The sequence below is a fragment of the Physella acuta genome, unplaced genomic scaffold (assembly GCF_028476545.2).
Source record: "Physella acuta isolate Inbredline_101_S28 unplaced genomic scaffold, ASM2847654v3 ptg000211l, whole genome shotgun sequence".
Classification (NCBI taxonomy): domain Eukaryota; kingdom Metazoa; phylum Mollusca; class Gastropoda; family Physidae; genus Physella; species Physella acuta.
The window spans coordinates 710,384-735,031 of record NW_026731730.1 but is presented as its reverse complement, the minus strand read 5'-3'; the positions used below and the strand labels follow the sequence as shown (position 1 = coordinate 735,031).

At 37.8% G+C, this 24,648-nt stretch overlaps 1 protein-coding gene across 1 annotated transcript; it reads right to left on the bottom strand.

Moving 5' to 3' along the window:
- Positions 1 to 634: 634 nt before the first annotated feature.
- Positions 635 to 24,237, bottom strand: LOC131937486 (mucin-2). The gene is made up of 4 exons (XM_059294965.1): positions 24,123 to 24,237; positions 20,812 to 23,553; positions 5,453 to 5,687; positions 635 to 4,801 (listed from the first exon to the last, which is right to left on the bottom strand). Exons 2-4 carry the CDS (start codon positions 23,380 to 23,382, stop codon positions 4,617 to 4,619), a joined length of 2,991 nt encoding a protein of 996 aa, XP_059150948.1. The 5' UTR covers positions 23,383 to 23,553; positions 24,123 to 24,237; the 3' UTR covers positions 635 to 4,616.
- Between the last annotated feature and the right edge of the window lie 411 nt (positions 24,238 to 24,648).

Genomic DNA, 24,648 nt, shown 5'->3' with positions numbered 1-24,648 from the left:
TTAACTCTTTTAAATAAAAAATTTTAAACTTCTGTTCACTAATTATTATTGTTGTTTAATTATTATGTCTAGTTATTAAGAATATTTGTTTTTTAATTAAATGTTTAAACAATTTTAAAATGCTCAAGAGTTTAAATGGTGCTGATATCAGATTGCTAGTCATCACTGATAGTATTGTACATGTCATCTAACAAAGCATCCAAGTATGATAATACTGTTTTTTTTTAAAATTCACAGCATATCAAGCTCATGGTGAAGGGCGGTCCATATAACAATATTGTTTAACTTATCTGGTCCAAGGTAAAGATAAATCTTTCAACTGATAACAGGACTAGGAAGTCAGATAACAATCCAGTTATTACGTCATCAGTATTTAAATGTAGTTTTGTAAATATGCACAAACTTTTGTCTGCTTAGGTTGTTTTAAATAATCCGTTTTATTTGTATTTTTTTTTATTTCAGCCATGTAATTGGGTTTATTCTAGATATGTCTAGGTTAATTTTATATTATCTTTTTTTTTTGTTGCAGATAAGAATAGTTACAATAAGAGTTTAGGACTGTAATGACTAAATATTTAGTTTTTTTAAAGTGTCTGTAAAGAAAAGAAAACAAAATATGAAATAGAACAAGCAGTATGAATCCAAAGTTTATTATGACACAAAGATCTGAGAACATGAGGTGCAGTTATATTTTTTTGTGATCTTTTAATTCCCTGTTGTTTTTTTTTAACTTCATGCAATGTCATGGTCTCGACAGTACAACTTTAGTCTATTTCAACAACTCAAGTTGTTGAATAGGTTATTGAAAAAAAAAAGTAACACTAGTGACATCGAATTAGAAAGATTCATAACTTATTTTTTTTAAAAACAGTGAATGTGTTTTCATACAAAAAAAATAATTAAACATGCACTTGAAGTAAGTATAACCAATTGTAAAAAATTTTACATTCTAAAAAAAAAAAGAGAGAAAATAAAGTTAGATATGAACACAGCAATAAATATAGAATGAGACTATCAACTACACTTGATAAATCACAGAAAGTAAATAACAAAAGTCGCAGGTAAATCTATACAAGCATGTTAGCAATGGACTCAAGCTATTGTGAAATTTACATTGCCATCACTAACCCACACTTGCCCCAAAAATTCAACTAAAATCTACGTCAAACATTTTTAAATTCAATATACAGATTCCTCAGAGAACTTTTGGAAACAAACTAATTAACTCTGAAAAATATTATAATCAAGAATGTAATTTAGGCTTATTACTAATAAAAGATACGACAAAAAAAAGATGAGTACTTATGTATACCATTCCTTTAACTGCTTGCTAATGATTTTTATCAGTTCAGAGAAGGAGTAAATACATGACTTTGATGTAATATACAAGTTATAATAAATATTTAGAAAAAAACAAAGTGCAGTAATATGTTTTATAATGTAATCTAGGCTATGTGGGACAATATTAGAGTAAATAAGAATGATGATTTTTGCATACTATTAAAAAATGTGTACTGGTTAGTTGTGAATTTGTAATAGGTTAGGCCTTATGAGAGGTGTCAACTCATCTTTAATTAATCTCTCTCAATTTTTTAAAATGCACATATTGATGAATTGACATTTTTAACTTTAAAAAACCCACTACACATGATAAGATAAAGTTCTTTTTAGGCACTGACAAGCTTACATTCAAAAATGTAAAAAAAAAAAATATCATTGGAATGCATTGCTAAAGTAGGATTTGTTTTAATTCAATTCATTTTGGCTTGGTTGTAAATCATTTTGTATTGTATTCACAACAGAAAAAATATTTTTGGTACTTTTAAAGGAATGAATTATCAATTGTAAAGTGACCAATCATACTATGTCTCTAATAAAAAAAACAACTAACGAATGTTTACAAAACAAAATACTCAAAATTACAATTTATGGCACAAAAGCGATCATTATTCTATTTGCAAATTCTGAAAAAATGAACAATATATTTATACATGTATAACTATTTTTTAACAGAATGCGTATATTTAGTCATAACATGTAATGACTTTTTGTAATCTAATTTTATATCATCAACAATTCCCCTAATGATTAAGTGATTAAAAAAAAAGAACAAGAAAGTTCAGTATGAGAGGATATTGAGGATATAACGAGTGTAGTTTACAGTGGATACACACAGTTGATCCCTGAATCTGCCTGGGTGCTGGAATGTCTATGATCCTAAGACAATATGTGCCAGAGAGATGAATGAATGCTGAATGATGTAAAATATTATAAAACAGGAATGTATGTAAACATTTTTAGTATGCTGCAAATTTTCTGCATCCCATTAACATGATTGTAAAGTTTACATTCATTTACTTTGAAGGCATAAGTTGCATAAAAATCTAGCTGAAACTTGAACAAAGGAATAACCTCAAAATACCTAAAATCAATTATGTTATACTGACTCAGAAAGTTTATTAACATAGAAAAATGACAAATGTGCATTTATTAATAAATAAATACCATTAGGTAAGTACTAAAGAACTTCATGAATTAAAACAAGTCATGTATATGTAAAAACACTCATACATTTACTTCATCTTTAATGTTTGCTAAATAACAAAGTTACTTACAAGTACTTTAGGATGTTTAGACGTTTGACAGTTATGGCAGAAAATGCCTGTCTGTCATAAGAATTATTATTAATGCATAACGAAAGTTATTTGAATAAGGTTTTACTGTAGCTAAACATTAAAAATAAAAACTACAGTTAACTATAGAAGGTTTAATTTTTACCACATTAAAAACAAAAATGAAATAGTTGAGATGATCTACAAACTTTTAGAGACCTGATTTATGATAGCAGTTATGAGAATAGAAATGAAAACTTCACTAACCAATACAAGAAAACGTTTGACCACACTGACATTAAAGTCAAGCTATAACATGGTTGCATATCTTTAAACCCCTGTATGTGCTAGCATGCAACCCTGTATCTACTACCTTACAATCACCCAGCACCAATGTGTTTGCCATTACCCTGTGTTTTCTAACCATGCACCACCTTTCAACGTTTTATAATTGAAAACACATTTTTAACAAACTTTCCCACCGCTGGTATTAATCAAGAATACAGTGATCAGTTTTAAAATGACTTCTGACCGGTTACAAAATAAAAAGAGAAGCTTCTATTAACAACACAGCTCCTGCGCACCCACCAGTGTAAAAAAAAAAAAATTATCAAACACAAACTTTGTTCATACAGAAAAATAATTTGTTCTTTAAAAGTGACAAGCCAGTCACAAGCTGTGTGCATCAGTTTCTTGGCCACTAAAAAATGTGCACACAGTGTGTCAACTAGTGTGAGTCACACAGTTTGTGAGTGTCACACAGGGCTGTTATATTACAACAATGAGAGCTGCCAGCAGCCTAACTGCGTACTTCATCAATACAACAACAATCATAATAGATCCATACAAGTACTATTTTAAACAACTTTAACAAAGAAAATTGTACAATAGATTTTTTTGTGAGAGTCAAAAAACATAAAATGTACAAATTGGTTCTTACAAAAATAGAATGTATCTTTTGTTAAAATTACTGTATACAAGTGAAAGATTTGGTCTGCTTAGCTTGTAGTAATAATAGTTTATTAAAAACATCACAGGCTATAATATGACTTAAATAGCCTCCTGTTGATAATCCAGAGTTAATATTAAACAGATTGATGTCATTAACGATTAGTCTAAACTATTAATTGGTCACATTATAATAAGTTTAATGAGAATAAAGTAAAACATACAGAAATCCTATTTCTTAACCTTGAGAAGCTTTTGAAAACAGTTTTAAGTAATCTTTAATTGGAATACATTAACACTATAAAACAGTCATAAAAGTTTGAAGTAATCGTTTAATGAAATTTTATGGAACAATCAGTGGTGTGAATATGGAGAGATCTTTTGAGTAAACCTTGCTAGCCATCCACCCCCATGGTAATTGCACCATACTATAAATAAAATAAAGTATTTTAAAAGAGACAATGTTATCACACTACCAAACAGATGAGAGACAACAGAGAAAATAAAAAAGCTATGTACACAAAAAAGTTGTGATCAGCAGTTGCCGTATTTCCAGATGGCGTGACTCTATCTGGTGTGACTGTATTCGTAATCCTGTCTGTTAAGGCAAGTTTTCAAATTTCCTCCCTTTTAATGCTGCTATATTGTTGACAACAGTTCTTACCGGTATTTTCAGTTGTACTATTTAACACACTGGGCTCCATATGTAGATGTACACACACTGAACATTATACACAAAGAAACAGCTGAAGCACACTGTTGTGGCCAGGTTTCTCCTGTTAAGTCGAAAGTTAGCCAACTTGAATTTCAATCTAGAGCTAATGAGAATAAATAATTGCGAGCACAAACTATGTGAAAACAGACCAAGTTACACCAATGTCTTGATGAGATGATCACGATAGCAGCTTTCTACAGACATTCTCAGTGGCTAAAGGTGGATAATTAACTCCTTGTATATGCCATGCTACCAAAAGTGATACCAGTAAATTGGTACAATAGCTTGGCCTGGTCAAGGAGGTGTCTGTACAGGTAGGTCAAGGAATTCGTGGTCTTCAACTAAAACAGTAGATCTGAGGAGCTGTTTGTTGACCATGTGTTGGTGTCGTCCTCTGCTGGACGAAGCATGAGAGAGTCAGGGTCTTCCACAACCTCCAGTGGCTTGATGATGGGCTCTGGATCTTTAATGGCTGCACCAAACTGATAGTCTTCCTGATACCGGCCTCTGTAGGACTGGAGATTGCCTGAAATAATACAAGGTGAGACATCTGTTAATTAGTTACACTAAAATACAGCAGTCTTCATATTGGTTATGGGAAATCAATCACAAAAATTGCCTCGTTAGCTATGCCCTACAACATGAAATAAAATTAGCTCTTTGGATTCTACTTTTATGCAAGCAATAATAATAAAATGTTAAGAAAAGTAATTTAAAGTTATATTTTGAGTTTAAATGTATTCAAAATATATTATAATAGTAATTAAAGTCAAGTGAAATGCTCTTTCAAGATTTGATGGTCCTAATATCAGATGAAGTAGAGTTTATCCATTAATGTGGTCAGTAGGCCCAAGTAGTACAATACCCAACAACTTAAAGTTTCCATCACACCTGTTAAGGTCCAGGGGCATCATAGGAACAGAACTTAGTATGTTCAGGCTGAGTACTCAACCACTGACATTATGTCTATGCCAGACAAATAACGTATGTCTACAACTTTCTACATTACCTGTATGTGAGAGGGCAGTGTTGGACCTCAGCACCTCGTCCTCCCCAGTCCTTGGTGTCTGAACCATGTCATCACCCACATCATCACTAGATTCCCCATTGTCCCCTGAGTAATCAACCACTGACATTATGCCAGACAATAATGTACGTCTACAAGTATCTACATTACCTGTATGTGAGAGGGCAGTGTTGGACCTCAGCACCTCGTCCTCACCAGTCCTTGGTGTCTGCATTATGTCATCACCCACATCATCGCTAGACTCCCCATTGTCCCCTGAGCCCGTGTCAAAGATGAGGATTTCTGCTGTCTCATTCGGGTGTTCCTCTAAATATTTTTCTAATGCATATTCCTCTGATGGATATTCAAATGTTTCAGTTTTGGAATCATTGAAGTGAATGCTGACCTGTAATGTAAATAATGAGCTTTAGGACATGAAATATAGAAAGGTTAATATATCAAAATGTTTTTTTTACACAAGTCTAAACTAAAAGACCTACAATGGCAGTATTATACATTAGTATCAAATGCTAGAAAGGCAATATTTTTAGCAGTGACATGTGAGGGAAAGGGGTGGGGTGTGTGACAAAGCCTAGCCAGATGCTCCAGAATGCAGGCTACCTCCATATACTGTTTTATTCTGCAACAAGATATACATTGAATTGTCAGTGACCCCCAGATAAGTCAAGTGTCAGATAAAGCTTAATCTGGCAATGCAGCATTGTATCCTTCCCAGTAACACCATTAGGGTCAAGGTTAAGAAGTACTCGATCTAGCTAACACAACATAGCTTTGATGTAACCCTACACTATTTTTATAAGTAGTGAGTTAGTGTCCTATTCATAACGATTAACAAAATTTTGCATTGCAAAATGTCAAGAATATGGATGATAATTGACACCAATTAAAGAAAGATTCAATTCTCTTAAGACCAGAGCCTCTGTGAAAATTTAAAAGTTTTTTTAAAAGTAACTGGTAACCTTTCCTGCATCAGCATCACAATTTAACAATCTTTTAATCCATACACACCTGTATATCTCTCACAGTGTCCATAACATTCAACAGAAGAAAAAAAAAGCACACAACAGAAGCAAGTATAGAACTAGTCTGTAAAAAGTGAGTGAATCAAGGTAGCCCTACACAAGTGGACAATAGCCAAACCCTTTTGCTGAGACTGACGGGTTTTTCAAGGAGAAAAATCAAGGAAGGGACCAGGTGAAACATCTGATCAAACAGAAAATTAATGTCAACAAATCCCCTCAAACATGGCCATCTATTATTGTCTCAAAAAATATGACAATTTTTCCTAAAATATCATAATTTTTTTTTTCCACAAATAAGAACATTGAGTGCATGGACACTGAAATAATACTTTACAGAATACAATATTTACTAAACATCTATTATTGCTTCTATTAGATCTAAATAGTGGAGATAATATTTATCCTAATTACTGGTAGAATTAGCTGAACTATGGCTGGTATTTAGCTCCTTTGTTCTGTGCGGATGTTTAGAAAGCCAAGTTAAAATACTGTGTGTGTGTTGATGGTAGGGCCCGTGTGTGCGTGTGTGTGTGCCTACATTTATGAAGTGAAAACGTTCAAACGTTACAGTTTGTCGAGGGCTGGTCGGGAGGGACGTGTATGTGTTGATGGTAGGGCCCGTGTGTGTGCCTACATTTATGAAGTGAAAACGTTCAAACGTTACAGTTTGTCGAGGGCTGGTCGGGAGGGACGAGCGGGGCATCAGGCAGTGTCACATCACAGCTTTACGGCTTTACGGAATACCAAGCTAATCTCCCTTTGTTATGCCGACAGGAGACAATGTTTTTCTACAGCCAGCAGACACAGTCCGTCTTCGTCTATTGCAGTGTACTGACAGTGTTGTACATGGGGGAGGGGGGGGGGCGACTAGAAGTGTAGTGAGGGTGGTGATTTCGTTGTTGGGGGATGGACAAGCCGACAAGCTTGAAAGGAAGTAATCAACTAGAGCTATCATTTATTAGTTTATCTTTAAATTACTTCACATATCGAGTGTAAGACTAAGTTAAAGGATTTGTGGAATGCATAAAATGTTATTGCTGGAATACTGAATCAATTGAATGAGCTTATCCTAACACAAAAAACAAAACAAAAAATAGCGTCGCTTGCTATACATTAATAACAACAGTCAATAGAATACGGCTTACAAGAAAACAGCGGGGTAGAGAAAAAAAAACTATGTTTAGCTTTTTTTTTCGACTTCGGTTTAAAAAGGCGTTTTAAAATGGTTAACACAATGGCACAAAACACAGGGGCGATAACCGGATGAAAGAATAATTCTCATCCACACACGAACAGTGGGACCGGATATTTAGCCGCCACAAAGCCGATGCACAATAAAGAAAGACAACAACCGGAAACTGAGAGCTGTGCTCATCTGACGATACATCTATCTTCTGTAAAGATCTGTTTCAACGGGCACGCCCGTATAGAAACACATCATCGAGTGATAGACGATTACCCCATGTATAGCCGACAGTGTATCGCCTTAACTTATAAACATTTTACCCGGAAACTATGGAGTTGATGCATTTATAGCTTAAAGTTTACTTTCTAGTCCTGCTAAGTATTGCGAATATTTCTAAATGTACTAGAGTCTAGTACTAGTAAAACACCTGAATAACTAGATTATTACGCCGTATAAAGCAGAATGGAGAAAAAAAAAAGAAAAAAAAAACAACAAAGCAAAGCAAATACAAAGGATGACAGCAATCCGACGAAAACACTTATACAAGTGACGGTTTGAATCACTCAATAAAGAAAACACTTCAAGTGAGGATCGCAAACAAAGGGCTAAATGCAAAAAGTTGTAACTACATGGGCAGAATGCTAAAGACAAAACTAAATGGGCAGAATGTTTAAGACAAAACTACATGGGCAGAATGTTAAAGACAAAATTACATGGGCAGAATGCAACAAATCTACATGGGCAGAATGCTAAAGCCAAAACTACATGGGCAGAATGTAAAAGACAAAACTACATGGGCAGAATACTAAAGCCAAAACTACATGGGCAGAATGTTAAAGACAAAATTACATGGGCAGAATGCAACAAATCTACATGGGCAGAATGCTAAAGCCAAAACTACATGGGCAGAATGTAAAAGACAAAACTACATGGGCAGAATACTAAAGCCAAAACTACATGGGCAGAATGCTGAAGCCAAAACTTCATGGGCAGAATGCTAAAGACAAAACTACATGGGCAGAATGAAACAAGGTGAGAGTGCTTTAATGAAAAAAGTATTTTCTCCTGATGAATGAGTGTAAGGGAAATGTTGACACGATGATTGTGATCAATGTGTGCCACCTGCTCGGCGAGTCAGCCGCAAATCAATCACACTGCCATTTATTAGCAGGATCGATTTCCATTCGACGCTCACTTTGAATAGGTAATTCAGCAAGAACATTCTACCAATATCGTCAACACGGGATTATACAGCCCCACCCCTCCAACTCACCAATTTATTCTTGGTGTTTTCAACTAAGCTTGGTTATCGTTTATGTTTTTAAAAAAATAAATAAAAAATAAAGTTATAATAAAAACAAGCAATCAACACAAAATCAGAGCAACAAAAACAAAACAAAAAATCTTGGTAAAATTAAATCATTTGTCGACAGAGCAGCGTAGATAACCAGATGATGTAGTATGACAAATTCACACCTGTATTGTGTATAGTAGCTTTCGTACAGTGTGACAGCAAAGTATGCATAACTAAACAGGTCGTGCCTGGTACCGCTGGAGTTTGAGTAGAATTTAATTAGCACTTTAGTAAAGCTGTTAAACATTATCATCTACGTTCAACGGTAGAACCTAAACATTCCCAGTTTTATGAGTTAAAAATATTCAGTATTGACAATATTAGTTTATCACAGACATATGGGGTATTAATAGAGCTCAATTAAATATAAAGGTATTTACATGTGTTTGTAGTATAGAAACTACAGTGTGTTTGTAGTATAGCAACTACGATATGAACTTCCGAAACACATACGTGTGTAGAGGAGACAAATGACAACACAGCTATGTTATGTCATGACCTTTGTCGTCGGGTGCAAGGAGTACTTCACAGCGGGGACTTTTGTCATAGTGGCTTAATGGCTATTGTCATCGCATCAACGGGGTGATTCGGGCTGTCATCACACCAGTGGTTCAGTGTATTACTGCCACATTCCCGGTCAGAAGTGGTTCAGTGTATATCGGTGGTTAAATGTGTCACCACTACACCAGTGGTTAAATGTGTCACTACTACACCAGTGGTTAAATGTGTCACCATTATACCAGTGGTTAAACGTGTCACCATTATACCAGTGGTTAAACGTGTCACAACTTTACCAGTGGCTAAATGTGTCCTCCCTATATATAAGTGGTTAAACGTGTCACCACTACACCAGTTGTTAAATGTTTCACCACTACACCAGTGCTTAAATGTGTCACCAGCACACCAGTGGTTACACGTGTCACCAGTATACCAGTGTTTAAATGTGTCACCAGCACACCAGCTAAGTGTACCACCACTCTCCCACTAGTTGATTGTCTGCCTACAGTAAACCAGTACGACCGCCACTATCTATAGCCACGCTAAGAAGGTAGAACACACGCCCTTAAGCCATTGCCGTCTAGCGGGATACAGGAGCTGGGGAGAGCGATCAGACTATCCTATTGGGTAGGCAAATAAACATTCCCATTGTCGTACTCGCGTTACAAGCGTCTAGTCGCAGCACGTGGCCTTACAAATAGACAAAAACCCTACCCCATAATGGTAGGAGGCTCCAACCGGTTCAACTACCTGAAAACAAGGCAGCACTCAAATATTTGAAAACTAGACGGCGTTTTGTTATGTAACGTCTGGGTGGGATAAACCAGTAGGAAGACGAACACACCAGATAGACAGGAGGGATTTAGACAGACTGCTGCTCCAGTAGGAAGACGAACACACCAGATAGACAGGAGGGATTTAGACAGACTGCTGCTCCAGTAGGAAGACGAACACACTAGACAGGAGGGATTTAGACAGACTGCTGCTCCAGTAAGAAGACGAACACACCAGACAGGAGGGATTTAGACAGACTGCTGCTCCAGTAGGAAGAAGAACACACCAGACAGGAGGGATTTAGACAGACTGATGCTCCAGTAGGAAGACGAACACACCAGACAGGAGGGATTTAGACAGACTGATGCTCAAACACACGGCTCACTCATGTTCGTGCTCTGACTACCATTACACATAGCAGATCGATTATGTCTGTCGGTATGCTCGCTTTTACAGTGTCATAGCAACGAGCTGAATATCAGAGTACAATATACACCGGGCTGATTAAATGTATTGATGTTTATAATATAGATACCACTGTATGGCCGACGTCCGTGGACCAGATTATACCACAACAAATGAGACCATATTACACCACTTCAAATGAGAACAGATTATACCACAACAAAGAGAACAGATTATACCACAACAAATGAGACCAGATTATACCACAACAAATGAGACCAGATTATACCACAACAGAGACCAGATTATACCACAACAACAGAGACCAGATTATACCACAACAAATGAGACCAGATTATACCACAACAGAGACCAGATTATACCACAACAAATGAGACCATATTATACCACAACAAATGAGACCATATTATACCACAACAAATGAGACCAGATTATACCACAACAAAGAGACCAGATTATACCACAACAAATGAGACCAGATTATACCACAACAAAGAGACCAGATTATACCACAACAAAGAGACCAGATTATACCACAACAAAGAGACCAGATTATACCACAACAAATGAGAACAGATTATACCACAACAAATGAGACCAGATTATACCACAACAACAGAGACCAGATTATACCACAACAAAGAGACCAGATTATACCACAACAACAGAGACCAGATTATACCACAACAAAGAGAACAGATTATACCACAACAAATGAGACCAGATTATACCACAACAAAGAGAACAGATTATACCACAACAAATGAGACCAGATTATACCACAACAAATAGACCAGATTATACCACAACAATGAGACCATATTATACCACAACAAATGAGATAGAACAGTGTCAGGTGGTAATGACGTGCACCAATTACATGTGTCAGACATGTAATCACTGGCTCAACGTCTCACAAGAGGCGTTGCTTATAAAGAAAAATCTTAATTACAAACATTATAAACCTCGGACACTTTAATACATACAACACTTTGTTTCGTAGCACAATGTCTTGCATTTTTTGCCCCATTATACAAGGTGAGAAACAAAAAAAAATTTCCACCCATTTCCCTACTTATCATCCAAGATACAAAGTATATTTACTATACACAAAATGTTACCTATAGCTTTGTTTTCACTCAAATATTTAAAAACACTTAAATAAAAATATGATCGCTGTAATCTACAATGGTTCTGGTATTTGTAGTGTTCTTTCCAGATAACAGATGCCACTTTCCCAACGTAGTATCTGGTATTTATAATGGCATCTGGTATATACATAGTATTATAGTACGTCTATAGTCTAGACTATCTGTATTGTATAACATATAATGTACCTTTTTTTTTTACTCTGGAGCACATTCTAAAATATCGGTAGGGTGGCGGGCACCACCTATTTTAAATCGTAGCGACCCTTCCCGTCACCCGGGGACAAAACTTTCGATTTGCACCCCCTTCAACCTTTCAATAATGTTTATGAAAAAAATTCTGCCTCTGTCGAATAGTAAGAGGCGGGCACATACGAATCGTTCGGCGGGCGCCATGGCGCCCGCGGGCACGGAGTTGGGAACCCCTGGTCTAGACTATCTGTATTGTATTGTAAGTCAGAGGCGAATAGGCCCAGTCACCTACACAGTATCATGGTACGTCTAGACTATCTGTATTGTATAACATACAATCTAAGTCAGGGGCGAATGGGCCCAAGCACCACGCAACAAGTCACGAGAGAGATTGTATTTTCTCTCACACCCTCGGCATGTCGAGATCCTTAGCGACCCACCCAGAGATAAAGTGTCGGAGTAATCTCCCATCAGAACATCCCATTATTAACGTTCGTGACAGCATAAACCCTTTTATCGCCTCACTCGGCTGGAGTTGTATTCCTATTGTTGCACTACACTGTTGGGTTCAAAGGTTACGTTCTAGTGTCACAAGTACACACCTCGACATTACCGGAAGGTCCCATGTTTCATCCAGGTGATGTGTCATTGTTACATTAAAAATGACGTCACCCTCAGTAGGTGGTAAGTGATTTACATATTTAAAAAAAAAACAGTGTGTATATTTTTTTTTTGTTTAAAGACACAGACACATAGCGAGAAAATTTAGCGTGTAGTGTGCTGCCCTCGTCTTGATCGCGTTTCATCACCTGTACGTTAGCTAATTGCCGTATTTAAACAGACCTTAACACCTCTAGAGACACTTATCCAGGTAAGATTAAGTATCGAAGCCGTCGAGTTAGACCGTCTAATTGCTCAGCGGTTCTCCAAATGTGAACACACAAAAACAAGGAAGTATCCCAATAGATTAAAGGGTTAAAACAAAAAGAAAAATGGTGAAACCATAAAAAAGCGACCATACTGAGACTGTATGACTAGAGTTCGAATCCGGGTTGACGTCCTGAGTCCACCAGCTCTGATGGGTACCTGACGCACCATGTGTTTTACTTCGTTAATTAACTTTAAAAATATCAATCTTGGTTTATATAACAACAAGAAAACACATTATCCGACATTTATCAGTGCACGGCAACACTTGAGCATTACAACAGCGGCGTTATGATACGGTACTTACAGCTGATTACTCATGTCAGTAAACATCACAACAAGCGGTTATCATAGAGCGACATCAGAGAACAGATAAACTGTTGTATACGGGAGCCGGGACAGTATTTAACATTGATAATCTGGGAGCACCTTAAAACGTGCCAACGGTTAGTTTAAAAAAATCGTTTTTACCACGTCGAGTGGGTTTGTTTTACTGTTTATAATGCGACCATTGTTTTAATTTTAAGATTGCATCTGATAATGCACAAATACAAGATGAAATATATCCAGCTACAATATGCATGGTGTGAATATGTTCGGGTATTTACTTGATATTTTCAAGGATTTCATCGTTTTGTTTTGTAAGATGTGGTGGACAAGAAACGAGAAAGTTCACAGACTGTAATTATACTTCACGTTCTAGTAAAATTCAAAGCACAGCTCTGTAAAGCAGGGACAGGGGTGCCGACATGAATATTTAATGCGATGAATTGAAACATGAGGGTCAAGCTGATGGATTACTTGTGTCGGGAGGGAGAGGGGAAGGGGGGGGGTCATCATTTCTCATCTGTCGCATTTGCCGAACTAGATCTTATTGAAAAAAAAAAATGGCTTTAAAAAAAAAGCTATAACCGGCAACACTACTGAAAGTAAAGTTTACGAGATCGTGTATCGCTACGTGCTTCGGTATAATAGTTCATTAACCCCTAGAGGTCACGGACGTAATAAATAAACCAAAAACGTATGGTAGTCTAGAGGATTTGTTTAGTGCAGTCAATATGAATGGACATCTGTTGGACACAAAAATCTGACAAGGCATCTTGGGACGGGGGCACATGAGAGAAGGGGTGATTTGAGGGAAGACTGTGTTTATGTTAAGTATGTGGGTGTGTGTGTGTGGGGGTCCCTAAGGGGCTTAAACCATACCTTACTACATCTGCACCCATATTTTAAAATAACAGTTTAAAACTGACAGCCCCTAACTACCCGGTGACAAGTCTGGGCCCCCATTCAATTTTCCCTCGAAGGACCAAAATCTCATTATATAATTTAGTAAAACTACTTATACAAAGTTACATGTGTTTAAAAAATAATACTGAGCGTTAAGTTTGCAAGTACTACGCGGTCACGCAGCTGATAGAGAACATTGTGGACCCGCACCCCTTACCCTGGCCATTATAACAATGACATAAAACGTCTTAAAGCTATTAATAGTTCAAAATATGAAAGCATTTCATAAAACAGGACAGTACAACAAAGAGAGTACAAAAAAAAATGCTGATGTTTAACCAGTGTTAGAAAGAAAGCAAAACTAAATGCATCTTGTCCACTGGGAATGTGACTTGGGTCCCCTATGACAAAAAACACGCCAGCGGTTCAAATAAATATTTAAGGCGGACACGAGCGGAGCGCGGCCACTGCGATGAGCAAATATCGAGGGCAGGTTGTCTAATTTAGGCCCCGGTTATATTGGGTTATTTTTGGTAAAAGTTCAGGCTCTCGACCAGGCGCTGAAACAATGTCCGTGATGAGAAACTTACACTGGGGGCTGGAAGGGAAGGGGGGGACACACGTCTTCACACAAGAGTATCTACCAGTGGCGTAGCCAAGAATTGGTCATGGGAGGTGTTCAAACATTTTTCCATATGTATACAATCCTATATACACACACATATATATATATATGTTACGGTCAAAGCCCGAAGTCAGCCAATGCTAGGATTGGCCGGCCAATCCGCGCATTGGCCAATATCGCCTCCCATAGGTCGGTCAAAGTCCGAAACTTTGCTTGATTTCGACCTTTGGCCGGCCAATCCGCAGATTGGCCATGGTGGACCGGCCAAAGTCTGAAATAGCTCTTGATTTCGGCCTTTGGCCGGCCAGTCCGCGGACTGGCCATCGTTGACTGGCCAAAGTCTTAATTAGAAGATCATCTGGCTAGGGACGTCCGGCCAATGTCCAAATTAGAAGATCATGAGCAGATTTTGTTTTTTTTTATGCCGTAAGGATCATGAAATTAAGTCTTTATTGATTATTAATTAAAGTAAATGACACAAACATTCAAATTTTTTTAATTGCACTATAGTCTCAATCAATCAATATTATCATTTGTTACAACAAGTTGAACTTTTATGGCATTTAGAATTACATATATTTTTACACTTGCAGCGATTTGTTGTGAATTTAGTTGTGCAATTGCAGCAAGTGTAGCCTTGGCCCCCAGTCAATGATAGTGAAGATGCGATGGTTCGTAGTGATTTTTCCTCAGTGCCAACTGACGACAATAAGAGCAGTTTTTCGAGAAGAATTGAAAACTCACTTCTAGCATACAGTTGTTTTAGAACACCATGTTCCGTTCCTAATTTGTAGAAACCGCCCTCGACGCTCATGACAACTGCAATCACGCTTCGGGGATCACTGTGACCTCTGTCAACATCTGGAAAACGGATGCATACATTGTCACCCACTTCACCATCTTTAAATTTTGTATTTGATGTTTTAAGCATCTTAGCACCTTGAGTTTGTTGTGACACAATATGCAGGTAATATTCCCTCCGTACCCTTCATCTGCTTCATTGGGTATTCCACAAATAACATGGACATCGTTGCCACAGGATACAAAAGAATGAGCTGCACTACAATGTTTTTCACAAACTATATAGAAACTGTTGGCCATATTATTGTCACGCAACTGGTCTGGGCGTTCCGCCACGGCAGTAGATGTGTTAGCTGAGGATGTCGTTGCATTTATGGCAAACTCCACTTCTTGTTCCATGTTCTCTAGATCTTCCTCAGTAACTATTTTATCGAGAGCCCATATATGGAAACTAACATGGATTTACATTTTTTTTCTTTTGACATGGTCTGACGGCCCTTTTGATCCATGTCGCCTTGCATATAAATTGCTATACAAACAAGAGCTAAACAATACGTTACACTCAATGAAAAAGCACCCAGAATAATGAAAATGCGATCACAACTTAGTCTAGATAGAACATTGGCCAGGACATCCCGGCCAGTGCGCGCATTGGCCGGCCAATGTACAAAATACGCTGTCAAGTTCAAGCGCTTCGGACTTTGGCCAGTACGTCCCGGCCAGTGCGCGCATTGGCCGGCCAATGTACGAAATACGATCTTAGTGCTAAGTTCTTCGGGCTTTGGCCAAGAGAGCCGGCCAATGCGCGGATTGGCCGGCCAATCCGCGCTTTGGCCGCACTTCGGGCTTTGACCGTAACATATATATATATATATATATATATATATATATATATATATATATATATATATATATATATATATATATATATATATATATATATGGGTCTATGGGAGGGGTTATAAACCCCACTTGCCTACGCCACTGGTATCTACAATTGGGGGGGGGGGGGGCGGAAAGAGAAGGAGAGGGATCTTCGCCGTCCCTAATCCTTCCTTAATTTACTAAACTGCTGTTTAAAAAAAAAGTAAATCAGCACAACTGAAAATGAACACCAGAATTAAATGACAATTAAGTGTGGTGGCGTGACATCCCGCGTAGAACATAATACCGACGCCTTGATCACACATCCACGTGTAAAGTCGCAAGCAGCTGGCGGCTTTACATTCCTATGATATTCCCAGTGCTGACACACACAATAAACATATGGGCCTACGCACTATTTTAAGTTGATGACATATACATATAGCAAAGAGATTGTGACTAATGTGTGTTTAAATACTGACTTCAGGAGTTAAACATGTCAGTTTATAGATGTTCTAGTCCACAGACAGATAAATAATTTAATAATCAATGCAAGCTTAAGTTACATTTTCTAGAAATATGAAATCACTACGGTACTTCCTTGATTCTTTATGGGAACTTCCACAGTTATATTTACATTTCAATTTTCGTTTAAGGACCTCTTAAGTAAACTCATTTCGCCAACCCTTTTCAGGAAGAAAAATGTTGTTGTTTTTTTTAAAATCACACAGACAATGTTTCCGTAAAAATGTGTACGTAGTAGTCTAGGCTCAAACCAACTGTTTCCCACCGTCTATATACCTTCATTGGTCCCCCCCCCCCCCCCATGGTTTCAGATGAATTACTGCCAACTATTTTAATCACAAGACACGAAATACAGTCATGACGAAAATGCCATTAAACAAAACAACGCGCAATAAATGTCGAAAAAGCTTGCACCTATTCAGGAAGGTGGTTGTTTTTTTTTACCTGTACGAAAAGAAGCCCATGATGTTTGTTAAAAAAAAACAAGGAAAGAAATTGCTCTTTTAGAATACTTGTGCTTTAAATTGTCCATTTTAAAAGTTGAGAGGGGGGGGTGTTAGCTTTTTAAACCCCGTTCAAACTTTTTTCAGTTTTCTAAATTTTTTCAGCAACCGAAAACCTTCCGTGTACTCGCGTCTATTATGGGTTGTAACAGTGCCCACAGCTGTGAGGCTTTTCGTTCAAATTTATACTAACTTAATTCTCAGATTTTGCGTTAGCTTATTTAAAATGTGAACGGCTAAACTCCTTAAGAGACGAATAAAATAGTCGGGGTTTCTTGCAAACAATTTTTTTCTCCGGGGGGGGGGGGGGGGAAGAAGAACATGGGTAAAAATATATTTTTTCTACATAAATTTATTTGGTTCTATTTCGTCCGGAGACGGGTGGACGTGCTGCAAGAATGGGGCAATGACCCCTCCCCCCAGCGAAATACCTGAATGCAGGGGTCGGCAACCTGCGGCTCGCGAGCCGCATGCGGCTCTTTCGATATCAAGATGCGGCTCTCCAGCTCCTTGAACTAATACTAAATGTCTTAATAAAAAAAAAATATTTAAAATAAAAAATTTTTGTGGCTCTTTAAAACCAGGGAAATTTTGAAAATTGTAACTTTTGGCTCTTCCGCTTTAAAAGGTTGCCGACCCCTGCCTGAATGAATTTCTGAAGGTAGGAAGACAACTTTTATAAGAATAAATCGACGTCCGCGTTGACATGTCAAGAGAGAGGACTGTGACCGTCAACAACAGCTCAAAACTTCACGACAAACTTTAACTAGGATATATATAACTAAAAACACGCAACAAATAATGATGTCATTTCCGGCAGGTGATTAGCCGATCTTTGACATAACATTCGGGTGTGGGGCATCTTGTGAATTGAAAATCTCAAAAGCAAGTAATTTCAAAGGAATCCCGTGTCGTTCAAATAGGAAATTGATCGAAATTCTATTAAAAACATTTGTAGTGGCAAATCAACTGAGAAAGTACAAACAACGATTACAAGTTGCAGAATTTACTTCATGCTGAACAATTTGAAAAAATATTGGCGGCAATGAATGACCAATGTGTTGAACTACACAATGTCAAATGGACCACTATTTAAACCAAACGCTACAACTAACACGTTACACCCAACAACACACACGACTAGGTGTAGAACGGTGTCAAAGCCGTATCAGTGACGCCATTAGATTTATCAATATCGATTGGTGATTGAAGCTCTGGGTGCCGTAATGTCGGTGGATTCTCTAGGGCCAGAATTTAATTTAATTCAAACCACCCCAAGGGCTTCCATTTTCTGGTGAATACGTCTTTCAGATGTAGTGTAAGATAACAGATGTTGGCTGCTAGTACAGCCGTGTTTAAATTATTTTACTTTTATTACATTATTAAATTATGCTGATGAATCTCTACGCCGCCACTTATCATATTATGAACTGCCGTCTTTAAACTTTAAAATAAAAAAAAAGTTTTTTTTTTTTTAATATCAGCTCTAAGCCACTTGTGCATTGAAATGGACTAGTAAAGTCACTACTAAAGTAAAAGATTATTGCATTCTATAGTGTGAAAAGTTAAGCGCAATACTCAAGAGTTGAGCGCGCTTGCCTGAGATCACTGCTATAGGGGGCTTAAGGGTGATCAAATACAAAAGGAGATAAAACATGCAAGCTGCTACCGCCGTATCGCTTCAGCTAAGAGAGAACAAACTTTGTCATTGATTTGGGGAGGTCAATAGATGAATAAAACGTTAGACAATCTGGGGACGGCACGGTTTGAGAACAAGTTCCTGTACAGGAGTCTACAAGATGGCAATAAATACATTATGGTATATGACATGAAGTATGTGTAGGCCTACACAATGTGAGGGTGGATAGTTCTGGTACAACATATGTCTGTGAGCTAGTTTTGGTACTAGTGGTAGTAGATAAGCAGTTTAACAGCCAACACAGTAGCTCAGGTACAAGCAAATGAGAAAACGTTAGGGGGGGGTGTCACACATTGTTAGTAGATAACATATTGAACATATACACGCTGTAGATTACTAAGCTACACTTTATGTATAACATCATCTCAACAATCGAACTCAAACTAAACCATCGAGTACAAAAGTTTGAAGTTATTTGGGAACCTCTAGTTAACTAAAAAGTCTATCTACTAAACCAACGAGTACAAAAGTTTGAAGTTATTTGGGAACCTCTAGTTAACCAAGAAGTCTATATCAACCCGACAAGCACCTATGTCTCAGTGTACAGAGAGAAAGCGGGGCGGCAGCGGTGGTACAAGTTGTCATAAAATAAACTGCGGGAATTTCTTAGATCGATATTATGACATTCACCTGTACGGTCGATGACTAGCATGCATGACACACCACGGCTCAGGTGATTAACGCGGCTACGAGATTAGCAATAGCCTCCCCTTTATTTACATAGAAAACCCCGTCTTTTTAAAAAAATATATTTAATTTCAAACGAAAGTTTCTTCCCGTAACCATCTGTTCACCATTAAGGGGACAAGTAGAGAGGGGAAAAAAAGAAATGAGTCACCCCGTACACTGGCCGTGTGGAAAATGTCGTGTTAAAACTGAGGAACATTCAATAATTCATTCAATCAATGCTTCACAGATTCTCTGTATTGACTGTATTCCTTACACTTGTTTCAAGCGATGGGACCAAAGGCAAACAGTACACGGGCAAACATGTGTGTGATCCCAGACAAAGGGGCAAACAGGCAGCGTGCTGTCAGACTATGGGCTCATTTGATCAGGGAAGTGCCGCTATGTCACTGTGTGGGAGGGGGGGGGGACAACACATGGGGGCGGGACACCAACACATGGGGGAGGGACAACAACACACGGGTGGAGCACACACTTGTGGCACTGTTAACAGTTTAACCCCAATAAAACTTAATACTCAGTGGCACTAGGATAAAACATACTGAGTACAGGACTATTACCCACATGAAACACAGAACCATTGGTGTAGAATTTAACACACACAAAACATGAAGCAAAACTGTGTCAACACATAGGCTATGGACCACAACAAAAATATAACCCACAACTCATAACTGTCATAAGTATTCTTAACATATTTAGAACTTCAAAACCGAAATAAAACACAGCAACCAAACAAAACAGTTACCGCATGCAAAGCACACAACACATTAAGCACAAACAGTAGCAATACACAATCATTTTATAATTTCAATAGTGCAGAAGCTACCTTTTATAATAGTTCTGAATAAAACTAAAATAACATAAACTACTTCACAATGAAACAAATTATGTTTTTAAAAATGTGACTACCAAGTATTACAATAAACATTAAGCAACTACAAAACAAATAAAGATGATTATATAGAACACTGTGAATATATATTATGCTGGCAGCCTGACACAGTTAAAATACTTAGACTGATAAAAAAAAAAGACTGTTCCTTACCTTTATCTTACGATTTCTGGTCAAGAGAGACCTGGATGTTTTGGCATTCTCCCCAATAAACTTAATGTTACACGGCTTTATCTCTCGCTGTGCAGGCTGGTAAAAATCAGACTGGTCGTCTGTTATTCCAGATAAATCCAAAGGAGGAACTAACCCTTGTGCTGACACCCTCTGCTTCTGGTTCTCCTTCCTCTTCTTCGACAACTGACTGCTGTCGAAGATCTGAGATACTGATGTAGATTTTGAGCGGTTGCCCTCCATTTTTTTCCGCACGGCAGCAATTTCATTTTCAATTTCAGAGCTGATGTTGTCTTTACTAGAAGAGGAAGTGGACTGGACGGGTGTGGTGGTGGTGGGGGTGAGGCGTTTTCTCGGTGATGGTGAGTCGTCAGTGACAGGTGTCTCGTCGTGTTTTGCTTTCCTACTGCCATCAACCATGTCAGTGGAACTGACAACATCGTCTGCGACTTGACTTGGGTCTGAATTCTGGAGTCGTAACCTCTGAGCTATTATACTGGGAATGCCTTTGATTGGTTGGGTTTCTGATGCTGTAGCAGTGTCAAGAGGGGTGGGTTTCTCATCAGACATGGAAGATTTCTGTATGATTTTACTCAGTGTCGTCTCCTGTGACACACTGTTGACTGGTTCTTTCACCACAGGTGCGGGTCTAGGGGTCTCCGGCACAGAACTATCTTGTTCATTGTTTTTTATGTTGTTAGGGGGTAAGGGCGCTACTGTCTGTTTTGTGGACTCCCGGGGTTTAGGTGCATAGGTTGATTTGGTTGGAGCTGAAGACTTTGTAGACGGTTCCCTTGCAGGTGCAGGCTTGACTGTTTTCTTGATTTCAATAGTTGTGTGTTGTTTTATGTGAATTATTGTGCTTTGGTCTGAATTTTGCCCATCTGCAGTTTTCTCATAGTAGCTTTTTCTGGTAGATGAAATTTTATTGTTTGATTCCTCTGTTGAAGCCACATCTTTATCTACACTATCAGTTTTATTTGGGGCACTACTTTCTGTGGAGTAATCTTTGACTCTCTGTACCTTCTCTCTGCGCGGGCTCAGCTTTGACTTGTTGAAAACTAAAACTGGCTGACCGTCGTCTTTGACGTCATCTTGCTTGTCTTTGAATGGGGCCACTGGGACAACGGGGCTGGACTTCTTGTAGCTGGTGGCAGCTGAAGCTGGTGCTGACAGCGGGACTGGCTTCACAGCTGAGCTGGGTCTATTCACTATGGTAGGTTTAATGCTGGCTGTGTTGCGTGGTGTAGGCGTAGGACGACCAGTACTGAAATAATTATTTCGCTCTACAGTTGTTGATTTAGAATCTGGCACTGACTCTACTGTAGAGTCTATGACATTAGTCGATGTGTCATTGGAACTAGGGGCTGCATCTTTGACGGATGCACGGATACTGGAACTCTGAACATTGGAGGCAACGGTGGCAGTGAGCTTTTGATCCTCAGTTTTACTGCTGTATGGCAAATGGGTCGAGGAATCAGATGGCCGCCTGGGGTGTTCAAAGGGTTTAGAGACCACAGAGCTACTGGGAAGCAAGACTGGTTTAGCGTGTAAATCTGGACTACATATTCGGGGAGAAGTTACTGGGGAGGGGCTTGAAACCCCAAATCTACCATGAGCATTGTCTTGATTTGATGAAACAGCAATGCTGGCATCTGTTTGTAGACTCAATGCAACAGCCGAGGATGAAGAGTCTGGTCTACGTCTCCTTGCATACAAATCATTTGCAGCATTCGTTGATGCATTTTCAAATATATTCCGAACATGCGAAACAGTGTTTGGTTTTGGAAATTCATCTGCGTGATCTTCGTGATGGCTTGACTGGGACTGTAAGCCATCGGTGGAGTCATTGCTGGAGTCTTTTAATGTAGGAACAGGGGGTGTTCTTTCTATAATTATAATATCATCTCGAGCTAAGTCAACATCTGGTGCTTCTATATGTGAATCTCTTGAGAACTTACTTGTGCCTGATGGCTTATTGCTATTCCACTTGGAATCAACATTGCTTTGTAGTTGATTGGACCGGCGGTGTGCATGATTTAAACAGTCTACACTACCTGATTTGTGAGCACGGGAAAGCTTTGAAGTGCTCAATGAGGAGGGTTTCTCTACATAAGTCGGTTCTTTGAAAGTAACAGATTTATGTTTAGAAACATCATCAGCAGATAGTTCATCTAAACTTGAAAACCTTTTTAAGTATGTGTGTGAAGCACTGCTGGCTGATTCCTCCTTGGCTGTAAGGGAGGTAAATTTACCCAATAGTCTGGTAACAAACCCGGAGCCTGGTCGATACTCAACTTTATCATCTTCATCATCCTCTTTTACTAGGTGACCATTAGAAACTTGCTTGTCTTGCCTATAAATGTCGGAAGAATCTGACCTGTAACTAGGTCTATGTGGTGGAACGCTGTGCTTAATTCCAAGTTGTTTGTAAAAGGGGTTCTCATGCACTGACTTGATCTTCTCAGTAGTGGCTTTGTGTTTGTTGTAGACATCACCATTTTGCTGAGTAAATACTGAATCGTTAGAAACTGCATCTTCTACTGCACTCATGTTGTCACATTAAAAGGTTTCTACTTCATTAAATTTGGAATCAAATGAACATCAGCTACTCTGAGAACTAAATGATAGAAACATTTTCTGTGCAGCACTGTATAAACCAAGCCTCGAGTTAAGTTGTTCGAAACAGCTTTCCGGTTAAATTCCCACCAGATGATTAAAAAACTGTAAAATTTAAATTACAAAAATTAAGATTTTTTACAGGTTATGTTACGTTTCATAAACACAAAAACATTTAAAACCCTGATTAGAAGTAGGAATAATATATAGCAGGCCCTAGCAAGTTTAATGGATTATAATTCTTATCTACTCTAGATTTAGATTCTATAGTTTGTAACTATACTGTCTATACTACTAACTAAAGTATAGATCTAGTAATCTTCTATAGATCTAAATCTAGTTCTAAATATTCTGTGTTAAAGTACTGTTAAGTAATAAGTATACTAGATCTAGGCCTAATTACTATTAATTAGTATATTAAGTACGTGTTCCTGTTAGTTAACTAGTGTTAACCTGTTCTCATCTGTTACTGTTAACTGTTAATCTAGCAGTTTAGTTAGTAAAATAAAATAAATAGTTTAGTTTTTAGTAGGGCCTATAGTTTAGTTTACTTGACTTTAACTTACACGGATTAATGTTACTCGAATAAATTAAGTTTAAAATTAGTGTAATAACCGCTAACAACCCAAAATTGTGTAAATCCCTAATTTGGTGATGACGAAGACACAACTTACTTTTTTCCTACCTATCCCTAAAACAGAAAGTTGACTGTCTCGAATCCAGGAACAACCACCCACTTCCAGGCAAGCGAAGTGGGTTGACAGACACAGCAGTCAACCATACGTCATAATTAAACAGAGTTGGCCGGAAGACGAATAGCAGAATTACTGATTGGTCATTGAAAAAAAAAACATTAATTAATTAGAATGCATTTAAATATAGACTCAAAGTGCTTAGAAATTAAAGATTAGAAATAACCGAAATAAATTCAACATAACAATATTACAATAAAAAGCACGTGGGCTCATTGGGCTATGGGACAAGAAGATAGTGTGAACTGAAACAGCAAAGATCCAAAAAGTATTTGTATTTACACTTAGTGACCTTTGCACTTTAGCCCCACCCTTATCAATTTACTTTATTAATCTTATAGCGATAAAGTATTATTTGTTCGTAAATGAATATTAAATTAGTATTAATTTATTTAAGTATCGAATAAAGGGGTTAAATGTATTTGTTGCAATTGTATTTGCATTATTT

Excerpts from the sequence above, each read along its gene's own strand:
- LOC131937486 (XM_059294965.1), bottom strand. The coding sequence starts at position 23,382 with ATGAGTGCAGTAGAAGATGCAGTTTCTAACGATTCAGTATTTACTCAG. Across the intron at positions 5,688-20,811 it reads CCAGAAATCGTAAGATAAAG|GTCAGCATTCACTTCAATGA; the intron begins GTAAGGAACAGT and ends TTTACATTACAG. Across the intron at positions 4,802-5,452 it reads CACTGCCCTCTCACATACAG|GCAATCTCCAGTCCTACAGA; the intron begins GTAATGTAGATA and ends GTATTATTTCAG.